The sequence below is a fragment of the Pinus tabuliformis genome, chromosome 7 (genome assembly GCF_031772625.1).
Source record: "Pinus tabuliformis cultivar Carrire ecotype Pingquan chromosome 7, CPIR1, whole genome shotgun sequence".
In the NCBI taxonomy this organism is placed as follows: Eukaryota; Viridiplantae; Streptophyta; class Pinopsida; order Pinales; family Pinaceae; genus Pinus; species Pinus tabuliformis.
The window spans coordinates 280,232,508-280,245,978 of NC_142293.1; the positions used below are offsets into that span (position 1 = coordinate 280,232,508).

Here is a 13,471-nt window from a genome sequence, read left to right on the forward strand (position 1 = left end):
GTTGGGTTTTTCCAAGGACATTTGTCAAAAAATAACGGTGTCATATTTTTATGTGTGCTATATTTTCTCAGATTCCAACGTTATTTTTCTTTCACAGTATTCATTTGTGAAAATTACAATGTGAATTATTTGGTATTTGTTGTAGCAGACAACAAATAAATTGTTAAATAAATTAACAATTAGAAAAATAATTTCCAATTGTTGTGATAGATGAAATTTTCACATGGTATCAGAGCATGAGTAATCAGCCGGGAAGCTCAAAAGCAGAGGAGAGAATTTCATTGCTCAGGGGTAGCAGTAGACCAAAATTCCTAGAGGTTGCGCACTTCATTAATAGGCAGGCCAAAATTCCTAGAGGTTGCGCACTTCATTAATAGGCAGGGCGAATTGATGGGGAAGAAATTCGATATTTAGTTGCAGGGGTGCAAAAAAGTCAAGTTGCCCAAGATAGTGATTCCAACAGTTAGAGGGAGAAGCAACTCATATTTTAGCTGAGTAGATTCCTTGGTTGGACACATAAGGTTTTGCAGCAGTTTGCAGTCGCAAAATCAGCATCAGGTGGAACAGAAAAGCACACACAACAGAGGGAAAATTTCTCTCAGAGGGTTTCTAGCCAAGAAATCTGATTTTTCCAGCAGCAGATTGGCAGTAGCTGAGTGCAAATTCTCTCACTCCAGAAGGGAGTATAGCAGAACCAGCAACCAAGCAAAGGGAAAGAGGTTTTCGACAAAATTGAGATGGCCACAACTGGGCTTAGAGATAAGGATAGGTTGGAGGGAGCCTCCAACTATGTCATCTAGAAGGCGAAGATGTCCTTCCTTCTAGATGAATACGGCCTGAAAGCCTACATAGATAATGTGGTGGCAGTTCCCCAGGATGCAGACCACTGAAGGAGTGCAGGAAGGAAATGGCAAAGGCGAAGCGAATAATATTAGATGGAGTCCGAGATCATATAGTCTTGCATATTTTTGGCAAAAGTACTGCCAGAGAAATGCGGGTAGCTCTCTCTACGCTATATCAAAGTTCTTTCGAGCAGCGGAAGATGTTTCTCCAAGAGAAGTTGAGAACCATCAGGATGCAGAAGGGTGAAGGCATAGATCCCTTCCTCACTCAGATTCAGGAGGTCAGAGATCAGCTAGCAATCGTTGGGGAGGCGCCCCAACCTACAAAGCTTGTACGATTGGCACTAAATAGTGTCTCAAAGGACTGGCAAGTGTTTGTTCAAAGCATTTTGGGCAAAGACACTTTGCCTAGTTGGGACAGAATGTGGGTTGCAGTAGGAAGAATTAAGGCGAGCTTTGGTAAAGAGCACCATCAGCGGTAGTAGCAACAAGGTCGTGAAGAGTGAGAAGGAAGAGGAGAATGTGGTCCTTGCATCGAAGAGTCCCAGTCAGGGGTAGTGGGAGTAAAAGAAGAAGAAGAAGGACATGTCAAAGGTCAAGTGCTTCCGATGTGGTGAGCTTGGTCACTACAGTACCCAATGTCCTCTCAGGAAGAAGGACAAGCAGGAGAAGCAGGACTAGCAAGCAGCCTCAGACAAGCTTTCCTCTAGGCTAGAGGAAGAGTTTGCTATGTTCGCAGATATACCTTCAAAAGTGAGGTGGCGTGATTTGGTGTTGTAGCCCCACAGAGCTACAAAGATTGGGCGGGATCCTTGGGGATTCCACCTCATGGATCATTACTTGGCTATAGGGGCCCACAATATTTAGTAGCAAGATGGATCAGTGCCAATTGATGCAATCAGTACCAGACTGACAATTGCAGACTAGTAGCAGTCTAACGCTGAGGAGCACAGTGCAGTGCTAACAACAGAGCAGGTGGCTCAGTGTAGAGTTGGCAGCAACGCAGATTCTTTAGTGACATTGCAGATGCTAGTAGCCGTTAGAGACTCGGGAGACAGATGCATCATACTGATCACAGTTGATTCAGTATTTAGGATGCTTCTCAGTTGCAGTGGTTGCAATAGCAGCAACAACAAATGAGAGGGAATTGCAGTGCAGATGCAGGGTTGGTAGCATTACAACAGTGTCAGCAACAGCACAAATGCAGCATTAGAGTTGTGCAGTAGTTGGTGGGCAGTATGGCCAAACATCAACAGTGTGACAGGGGATGACACAGAGACAAGGTGTTGTGGCAGAATGTGCAGCACTAGAGAGAACACAGTCCTTGCTAAGAGGGAGTGTTAGTTTATGTAGCATCAAATGTGTTCTAGCCACAAAATTTGGTGGAGAGGCTAGAATACATGAGATCTCCAAAACCCAAAAATTGTTTCTGGAAATTCCACCTAGAAATGACTTAATTAGATTATTAACCAATTTTTAAATATTTCAAGTCTAAACTTAAGGAATATTGTTAATTAATCAAAATTAATTAAGTCAAGGTGAGAACTCTATAGAAACTCACACGGACCGATCCAAAACTTATTTGAGCCATCAATTAAGATTTAATCTTGGTCGTTGGAGTCCCAACAGGAAAATATAAGAAGGGATCGACGTGGTGATGGAGAACACACTTGAGAAACTTGAGCAGTTCGATTTACTTGGCAGATCGATTTCCAGAGAGCAAAAGCAGTTGTCGGAGAGCCAGAGATCGAAGCAGAGATAGTGAGGGGCAAGGACAATGAGTCCGGAGGAAAGTTTTTCCAAATCCGGAGAGTCGACTACAGAAGGGCAGAGTTTCCTCAATGAGGTTGCGCAAAGACAGAGTTCAATTTGACCAGACAGAGGGGCCAGGAAGATTTCAAAAAGGTGCCAGCGAGTCATTCTCAGAGGCTGGATTGGGCAGACAGCTTAATCAGTTGCAATTCCAGGCAGAGCGTTCTAGTGCCTGCACAAGTTTGACACAGAGGTTGACGCAGGGGTTTCATGGAGCCCATTGAGAGTCAGTTTTAGAGCTGGATTAGTGTCGGGTGAGACAAAATTTGTCTCACTAATTTTTGTGGCTAGTTTCTCCTATAGTGGATTTCCAGTTTGTGCATCCAAATTGTACTCAGAATTTCATTGCTACATAATAATAAAAGCCCTCAGGTGTTGCACCGATTTTCCCAAGTTGGGTTTTCCATGGACATTTGTCCAAAAATAATGGTGTCATATTTTTATGTGTCTGTGCTATATTTTCTCAAATTCCAACGCTATTTTTCTTCCCCTGTATTTATTTGTGAAAATCACGGTGTGAATTATTTGGTATTGTCATAGAAGACAACAAATAAATTGTTAAATAAATTAACAATTAGAAAAATAATTTCTAGTTGTTGTGATAGATGAAATTTTCACACGGTATCATACATAAAGCCTCCCAACATAACGCTCTTGGTTAAAGAAGAGCTTGTCCAGTTAGGCCTTAGGGACAATGCTGGTCATGATGATGATGCAAGCCCCAACTCAAGGACTATTTCTTGCCCTAAGTTTCCCTTTGCTAGTGACCTCATTTGGATTATTACATTCTATTCCAAGAAGATTTGTTCATTGATCCTCTTCTCTTCCACAATTAGGTCAAGCCCCTCCTTAAGTGACCAATTCCACTTGCTTGACCTAATTTTGGGCCCACTTGGTCTTGTGTGGTCTCGCAACTTTATAACTCCAATTCCGCAAAGATCACATAAAGACCAAGTCTCCATAAGGATTTCTAGGCTTAGAGAACATCTCTTCAAGATACATTCCCAAACCCTAGCCTCAAGAATCCTTTTAGCCCTTCCTAGAGAGCCTACCACCTTGCTTCCCAAGCAAGAAAGCCATACAATTGAGTCTCTCTTGTGAATAGGCCTTGGGAATCACCTTTCATCCTTCCATTGATATATTCATCATCATGATTCCTCATACATCGAGTCTCCTCCCATCGGTGAAAACCCATAAAGAGAAGGGAGCCTTAACCGAGGTGACAATGGGCTATCGCTCCATCATCACCTTCGACCTAGTAATTGCTCCATAGGATCCCCTCCTAGGACCCCTGCTAGTTTGAGTGGTAACAGTGCCCAAAACTTTGCCCTGGGAGGTTGATGCAGCTAAAAGAAAAGGGAAAAAGCATATTATGGCCACAAAATAAAACAAAAGAATATCAAAATGCAAAAGATGGTTGGGACATACACATTAGCACATGGGCAAAAGCCTAGCATGAGATCTACCTCACTCATTATGGCCATCACCCGGTTCCTAAGCACATGTTGCTCCTATTACATCATAAAAGGAACCATTGCATGTCCCAACCCTGATGGGCAATGAGTTGCCTCATCATTAAGGGGTAATACAACTATTATACATCATACAAAGAAAGCTCTAAGCCTTTGAGCTACGAGCAGTAATACAAAGAAAAATCAAGCAAAAGTAAAAGGCGCACAAGAGGGGTAGAAAAACAAAGGCCAAGTTGGTAGCTCATGCATCCATGATTGCTCCCTCCTCACATTTATACAATCAGGATGTGGATTCCCATCATGCTAGTCCCTTTTACCATGGCACTTGGCCATGAAGTCTTCTCCCCTCCACAACATCATTATTCACTAACACCTATCAATTGAAAGGTGGGCTAAGGAAATGTTACTTCACCTAGGCACTGGAAACACCTAATAGGATTGTCATTTAGCCACTCCTACCTAGGAAGGAAACAATATTGCGAGTTCAAGGCCCTAATTTTGGAAGGGGAGCCTTATTTGAAGTATTAAATAACCCTTTACATTCAAGCTTGGTTTACTTAGATGCAAAAAATATTATTATCCCTAATGATTGGTTGCTTTCACTAGACTTCATATTGTAATTGTCATTTGGTTCTACAATGCATGACCTGGGCACCTTACCCACAGGTACCCATGCCCCAAAGAAGTATATTGGCACCCACAAGTGAAGCATTGAGAGCATTAGGTCTCCGGGTAGTAGCAACACATCACATCTACCCCTGGACACCTTCTGCACCCGATGTTTTGCCACTTTGCACTACATTTCATGATTCTTCATGATGATGCATCTAGACCAGCATGCCCCCAGGCCAGCCTTAGCACTCTTTGAGAGATGGCAACTCATCGAAAGCCCGGATGAGTATGGTCTCACCTTCTGAGACATGGGAGGGCTAGTAGCACCTGGAAGGCCCTCAACATTGGAGTAGAGATGGGAGTTTTGAGCAATTGGAGACCCACAAGATCACCTTTTGACACCCAAAGTGAATTTTGGGGTCCACAGAGGGATTTTGACAAAGATTTGAAGGCCAACCCTCACATCATGATTTGTGAGGCCTCTACACCACTCATGGCATCCTAGAGCCTCAACGCATGCCACATGGAGATTATTTGATGGATGATGTCATCATAATAAGGCCTCACAGCTCACACATGTGGGCATTCAAATGATTTTATGTCTAAGATAGAGGGTTGGCTTGTAACCCAATGTATCAATATGATTATACTCATCTCTCTAAAGGCTTTTAGTCTAATTAGGAACTATTCCTCATCATATAAATAAAGGAGAGGACTATTGCATTTCTCATCATCATCACTTGTGAACTTGGCCTCTTTTCCTATTGGAGAGATATGATCTATGGAGCAAATCTTGTCTTCAAGCTATTGTTTTGTCTTTGGAGAAGTTATCTTGGATTGATAATTGGATTATAGATTCATATTGTCTTGTAAGTGCCTTTATTTGCAAAATTTTAGATTTTATGTCTAATGTATGGAATGAATTGGTGATCTAGGTTTAATATTGTGCCCTAATTTTGTTGAATATCACTTTCATGTAAGCTAGGTCATATTATTGCATACATTACTCAGTGTATGATATGTGAATGGCAATCCCCTTGGTGATCTTACATTAGCTCTCCCAAGTGAATTTCAATCCCTCACAAAGGTAACAGTTAGGGTTTTAGCCCTGAAAGTTAGCTCAATTAGTCGAGTCCCCATCATTAAATCACCTTTGCTATTGAGAGGTCATGGGCTCAATTCTCTCGACACTCTCGGGGTCAAGCTCCATGGTTGAGCCAGCAAGGAGTGATCCTTTCAAGTGGATCTGCTGAGTACAAATATTCGGTGGACGTAGCGATCACTGATCTTTGGGATCTATGAACCACAGAGAAAAATAGTTAGGATTTTGAATGTTAGGGCATCAAAATATCCTTACTTCTTTGCCAGTTTTAGCCAACCTAAAGAATCCATAAACTCCATCAACCCTAGGATTAGGCATTGGCCATCCTTTGTTGGTGATCAAGTCACTTTTTATCCATAAATTTTACTCTTCTCCCTCTCTTACCTAATTCGACCTTCTTAAGGCCAAACAACCACCTATAGCCTAGTGTGAATTGACTAGGAAGGGAAATTTTGGTTTTTGGAAAGTCTAAATATCAAGGGTGGAGTAGTTGCCTCAAAATCATTCCCCTTTGGTAAGCACTCATTCCAAGTTTGTCCATAATTTCGCTCGCCCTAGTTGTTTACCCTAGGGTAAAACCCTAATCTAGTTTTAGCTTCAACTTGGGGACTTCTTAAGGGTTTCATGTGCCATATCGTTGTTGAAATACATTATGGGTAACCCTTTCTCTACACCTTGACCTTTGGCCATCCCAACTCTCAATTCATTAATCAAACGCTAGGTCTTGTGTTGCAGAAATTCGACATCTCTAAGGAAAGTGAATTGCTTTCGTTCATTGTTTGAAGCCTTGTACTTAAGTTGTGTATTTCCCTTAGAAGCCTCTTGGTCATCTTACACCTTTATACCTAGAATATCCCTTACAGGTGACAATATACTTGGACTCCTCCTATTGGTGAAAATCCATAAAGAGCAAGGGGTTTTGGTTGTGGTGATAGTGGGCCATCACCCCATTGTTGTCACTTAGTCTAGTGATAGCCTTGTAGGGTACCCCTCTCCAAGGCCTGCTAGATTTTGCAGCAACAAGTACACAAGTAACTCATTATGACTCGATCTTCTCTTAAAATAAATGTATTCTATATTTTTATGTGTCGGGCCAGGTTTGTAACTCTAAATGGAATTGCGCTTGCATGAACAGAAATCTTGAATATATACAAGGAGAGGGAGACTATTGATATTCATCTTCCAATGTCTCTTCATCTTCTTTATTTTGTTATTTACAATATTTACACTAATTTCCCAATCCCTTAGGATTAGGTGTCAACATTCCTCCCCTCAATCCGAAGGAATGTTGGTGAGTCCAAGCATATCTGAATCTTTCAAACTTTTCTCTTCCGAGCACTTTGGTGAAGTTGTTTGCAGTCTACTTGCTTGTGGAACAATGGCAAAGGTGAATAGTCTTGGCCTCAACATGATGTCAAATCATATGATACTTTGTATTGATGTGTTTGGTTTGAACATGGAACTTTGGGTTCTTGGCTAACTTTATTGCAGAAGTGTTGTCAATCAAAAGAGGAGTTGAATGCACTTGTTTCTCCTGCAAATCTTCCAAAATTTTCTTGAGACACCCATTTTCCTTCGTTGCTTCTGCAATTACCACATATTCAGACTCAATTGTGGAATCTGTTGGAACTGACTGTTTGTCTGACCTCCAAAAGACAGCTCCTGATCCAAGCCTCATAACATAACCTGAAGTAGATACTCTAGTTTCTTTATCTCCGTCAAAATTTGAATCAGAGTATCCAATAAAGTTGAAGTCATCCACTTGTGTATACTTGAGTCGAAAGTCTTGAGTTCCCTTCAAGTACTTTAGAACTATTTTTGCAATAGACCAATGACCCTCACAAGGCTTTTGCATAAACCTGGAGACGATTCAAACAACAAATGAAAATTTTGAATTGGTAGTAGTTAGGTAGTTGAGATTTCCTACAAGTTGTTTGTACTTTGTTGCATACTCAAATTCATTTCCTTCAGTGCATGTGAGCCTTAAGTTATGTTCCATTGGAGTGGTCAAAGGATTGCACTCAACCATGCCACATTTGTTCAACAAATCTCCAATGTACTTTTGAGAGAGGAATATAAACTTTGGATGTTAGGTTACTTCAAAACTAAGATAGTAATTAACATATCCCAAACCTGCCATTTCAAAACCTTTCCTCAGTTCTTTCTTTATGGATGCAATCAAAAGATCATCTACATACACCACAATATATACAATTGTTTTGCCAACTTTATTGACAAACAAAGTTACATCATCAAGATCATAGTGTTTCAAATTGAGTTTCAAAAGATGCTCAGTGAATTTTTCGTACCTGGCTCGCGGTGTTGTTTGAGGCCATACAAGGATTTGACAAGCTTACATACTTTGTGCTCTGTCTCTTCACAACGAATCCTTCTAGTTGGGACATAAAGACATTTTCTTTCAAGTATCCATTCAAGAAGGCGGTTTTTACATCCATTTGATGGACTTTCCAACCGTTCTGAGTTGCCCAGGCAAAGAGAGTCTGGATGGTAGCGTATTTCGCTGTGAGGGAAAAGGTCTCCTCATAATCGACCCCTTCCTTTTGTGCAAAACCTTTTGCCACAAGCCTAGCTTTATGCTTGTTAAGTGAGCCATATGCTTTATACTTGTTTGTGAAGACCCACTTGCATCCTATCGGTTTGGTTCCCAATGGAGGATCAACTAGCTTCCAGGTGCCATTCTTTATCAAAGCATCATATTCTTTTTGCGTTGCTTCTTTCCATTCATCATGAGAAGTGGCTTCTTTGAAGGAAGTTGGTTCAAAATTTGTAGACAAATTTAATTCATAAATAAGAAGAACCATATCCACAGGGGAATCAAAATCGTCTACGTCGCCTTCATTCTGTTTAGCAAAGCTTCTTGTCCGTCTTTCCAACCTCATCAAGACGAACACTTTTAAGTGTCTTTGTGAGCCATTTTGGAGGACCTTTCTGAGATGGCCCGGGTTGTTTAGTTGATTGAGATGGGGCTGAATCAAGATTTAGCATTCCAATTCTCTCAATCACATCACGCAAAGTGTCTTCTTGATCAGTGATTGGAGCTTCACGAAGGGGAGAGAGTGCTTCAGAAGGAGATTCCACAGATTGATCCAGAATAGGGATCCCCCCTTCAAGATGTGGAATCTCATTATCAATTTCTTGAAAGGATTTTGCATGTCCAAATCTGTCCAAGCAATTAAGCTGCCGCTCAAAAACATTGTCAGTCTTGGGAGATTCAAGAAATATCACATCTCTAAATATTATAAACTTCTTATTTACTTCATCATAGAGACGGTATGCTTTGGAGGTATCTGAGTACCCCAAGAAGATATATTTCTGACTCCTTGCAATGAGTTTGTTTCTTTGTTCCTTAGGTATCAAGGCATAACAAGTGGAACCAAAAACCCTTAGATGCTTCCTCAAAGGAATGTGACCATACCATATTTCATAGGAAGTCTTGTTTTTGAGAGCATGAGATGGACACCTATTCTTAATAGACACTGTACATAGAACTGCATCAACTCAAAACATCAGCTTTACATTTTTGAAAAACATCATTGAACATACCATATTTAAGATTGTCTTGTTCATTCTTTCAACTACACCATTCTATTGAGGATTATAAGGCACATTTGTTTGGTCATTAGAGGAAATTTCGACCTAAAAGTGCCCATGAAATTTTCACTTACATAATATGTAAACTAATCAAAATCTTTTAAATTTAAAAAGAAGTACATTTAAATATTTTGCGGAGAGAATAAAAAAACTATTTTTTTTAATTGTATTTTTGGCTTATCTCCTTATACTATAGAGGTTTACTCAAATTTAAAGTGTAGACACTTGTTGGATGCGGAATTAAATTTTTCATCCAACGAGTACCCATTATACATATTTTTTAGAAGATCCATATTGATAAAAATTGGACAGACATTAAAAAAGTGTATTCAACACGTTTTTTTAATGTATCTTCAATTTTTATCAATGTGGGTTTTCTCAAAAGTATGCATAATAGGTACTCATTGGATGCAAAATTTAAATGTGCATCCAACGAGTGCTTGAAATTTGAGTAACCAATAAGGAGATAAGCCAAAAATACAATAAAAAAAATAATAGTTTTTTTCTTTTGCCTCCAAAATTCATAACTCTTATTTTATTACTTTTCCTTAAGAGGCCACTTTTAGGCTGAAATTTCCTCTAATGGTTTGCTCCCATGCTAGCGAAGATAGTTTTCAAATTCATTTGAAGTATATTATTTTCCATTATTAGTACAAATAGAGCCAATATGAAATTGTGTATCATTTTCAATCTGTTGACCACTATGTGTCAATGACCCATAGCAGTACAAACCCTTTTTTCGCAAAAGAGATAGCGCCTGATCGATGTGTCTATGTCGTCCAAATATCATCATCAGTCTGACTTCCAATAAGTTATGTAAACCCATTCTACATGTATAGGATGTAAATAATCTTAGCAGAACCGTGTCATGTATGTAACAACCTAGGTAAACCTACCTTTCTAATGACGATCCCCATTCTGGGCGGTTTTTTATCTCACTAATCCATTCTCGAATGGCCGACAGAGTTTTTCTGTCCAGTCTTATCCCAAAGCTGGAATGGATTTTGTCGCTAGGATCTTAGGAGAGTCCTAGTGTTCTAGATCGAGTCTATGTAAAAGTAATTTGGGAATAATCCTAACTATTTGATTAGTTAGATTATTTTATTACAAATTACTTGATCTGCTGGATTATACATGTGTCGTACAAATGGGTAATCTATGAGGGTATTACAAATGGGTTTTCCCCTTATGATGTAAAAAATATGAAAATCATGATGTAAAATGTCTTGAGAGTTGGAAAAAAAATTATCCCCTCATAGGTTAATTAATTAAATTTTCTGACCCAAATTAATTAAAATCCTAAGCCAGAAATTTAATTAATTCCAGGTCCTAGGTAAATTTAAATTCTCCAACGGAAAAATTCGTCGGTCCTAAAAAATTAAATTTTAAGAGGTCTAGGGACTAAGGTAAATTAATTATTTTGATAAATTTTAAACCTTTGATTCTTGGGGTTAAGTCAAAGTCAATTTTTTGGGGAAATTAACTCAAAAAATTAATTTTTGAGTTAATTAAAATGCATTTAAATGAAAATTTAGAATTTCCTCAAAAATTAAATATTTCGACGAATGAGATTAAAAAAAAAAATTGATCTTCATCAAAGATTGAGATTACTTTGACGAGGATCACTCGAACTAGCCTTTGAAGATTTATCTTTGAATAGGAGGTCATTTGTCAATCGATCTATCCGATCTTTGAGTCGTATACTTAGCAAGAAGCTCCGGTGTAATTCTTTTCTGGATAATAAAGAAAGACTTTGGAGTTAAATTCTACTAGTGTTACTCTTCATGGAATACTGTAAGATGTTTTATTTCATGCATAATTTTTTCTAAAGCCATTGATGATAGCATTTGAAGAGTGATTTGAGTATAGGTATCTTGTTCAGTTGTTGGCGTTGAATAGTAGTTTAAATTTTGAATGTAATAGCAGGGACCTCTATTTGTCTGAATTTAATTATTATTTTCTCGCTCTATTTTTAATGGTTGAATTGAGTTTTGCAGGGAAACCTTGAGTTAGATTATCAGGCATTAGGGGAAGTTTTCAGTTGGACCAGCCAACTCTCGGTCTGTATTTCTAAAGAGCCCAACTAAATTAACTTTGGGCTTATCATAAGATTTTTTTTTTATGATGCATGAGGGTTTCGAGTTAGCACCTCTTTAAAAAATTATTTTTTTTAATTTCTGTGCGGCATAATGATAGATCTAGCTACTTAGAGCCTTCAACTTGTAATTATTGTATTTCTCTAACATGGGTTTTTGGGGTTTTCAATTTTATTTGTATATCTGGGTTCTGGGTGTTTTGTTTCTGTTATTGCAGGTACAGATCTGAAAGGAAGGAAAATTTTATTTGAAGCCAGATCTAGGCCCTGGAGGGTAAGATCTGGCCTCAATATCATTTTGCAGGGGCATTATTTTTTTTACAGTTCAAGGGTTTGAAAAATTTAAATCTGTGGATTTTATAAGTTTCTCCTGAAAAGAAATCTGAAGCAAAAGATATATTAGTGTGAAATTCGATTATTCTGGGTTTATTCTAGGGTTTCGAGGCTACCATTTGCTCCTTGGAAGCCTCACTTTTCTCTGTTGCTTGGTGTTTTCCATTTATTTTCAAAATCTGAACTTCGTTTGTTGCAATTTTGGCTCCCTCCTTCCTCATCCCTGCACTCCCACTGCCATTGTTGTCATTTGCATCATTCCTTTGCCTTTGTTACTTCCCAGCTCTTCATTTCATTCACCATCCATTTTAGTGGTTCCCCATCACTGCCATTCCTCTGCCAACTCCCTTCTTTTCTGTTGCTTGCATCTCCCTCCCGGCACCTCCTTCTCCTCATCCCCCTGCAATACTCCTTCCTCATTGTTGTCGTCCTCATCCCTTCCGCAAACCTGCATTGTTCTCCCTCGCTGCTCAACCTGCGACCTCACTGCCATATCCTTGTTGCCCGACCTCTGAATCCGCTCGTTCTACCTCCTCTTCACACTGCCCGACATCGCTGCCTCCATAACCCACGTTACTCCCTGCTCATGAGGCTCTATACCCACGGCTCCTTCCTCCCTTTCATAGACTTGTGTCTCCCTAGCTACATCAACCTGCGAACTCGACCTGCAGCCCCTCTCTGCCCCCCGCTCGAGCTCCTATCCGCCGCCGTCCAGACCTGCACAAACATTCGATTTTCATCTTTTTTTAATTGCTTTATCGTTTGGGTATGCGTTAGGGTTAGCTCTTTTTCTTTTTGTTTTTTTTAATTTTGATTTTCACATTTGTTCTAACCTTTGGTTAAGATTAAATTTTAATAAATTTCGAATTTATATTTTTTATTGCTTTTCAGGTTTTTTTTCTAAGGTTTCTCATTTATGACTTTGGTTTTATTTATGTTTCCGTTCCTCTTTTGACCTTTTTTTTTATTTTGATTTTGTTTCATATATATATATATATATATATATATATATATTCAAATTTTTTGTGACTTTGAAATTTCGAAGGAATTAAATCAAAAGGAGACCCATGCTCTCACATTTAAAAATTTAAATTTGTAACCCTTTTGATTTTTATTTTTGTCACATTAAAAAATTTTATTAAACATTTGCCACATTAAATTTTCTCATAAAACTTAGCACATAGAAACAAATTGCCTAAGGAAAACATTAAAAATTTTAATCTAAAGTTCATTCTTGGGATTTTTATTTATGCTAAGGGTTTTTGACTTTGAAAATTAAAAAGGGGAAAATTTTATGGCATTGATTTATCTATTGTCAAACACGCTTAAAATCATATTTAAAGATTGGCTATAGACAAATTTCCTATATCTGGGTCATTAAAGAAAATCATTTTAACTCTAGGATCATATATTGTTTAGCATTTAAATTTCATAATTCTTCATGGTATTTAGTTGCTAGAATATCTTGCATGCTAAAGTTTTGAGCATTTTACATTTAATCCTTCATGATCGTCACTTCCATTACATTTACAAATTTCTCTGGATAAATTGTTTTCATTTGGTGTATGGTTAACTTGATATTAAGGCACTA

At 38.6% G+C, this 13,471-nt stretch overlaps 2 protein-coding genes across 4 annotated transcripts in view; one reads left to right on the top strand and one right to left on the bottom strand.

Annotated features, from left to right (window-relative positions):
- The window catches only part of PSF2, a 116,514-nt gene that overhangs the window by 37,208 nt on the left and 65,835 nt on the right, over positions 1 to 13,471 (bottom strand). The window lies entirely within an intron of this gene.
- Positions 2,684 to 13,471, top strand: part of LOC149246962 (DNA replication complex GINS protein PSF2-like) — a 50,846-nt gene continuing 40,058 nt past the window's right edge. Inside the window, exon 1 of the mRNA XM_089442960.1 lies at positions 2,684 to 2,834. Coding sequence (XP_089299086.1) covers positions 2,684 to 2,834 — 151 coding nt within the window. The remainder of the gene's footprint in view (positions 2,835 to 13,471) is intronic.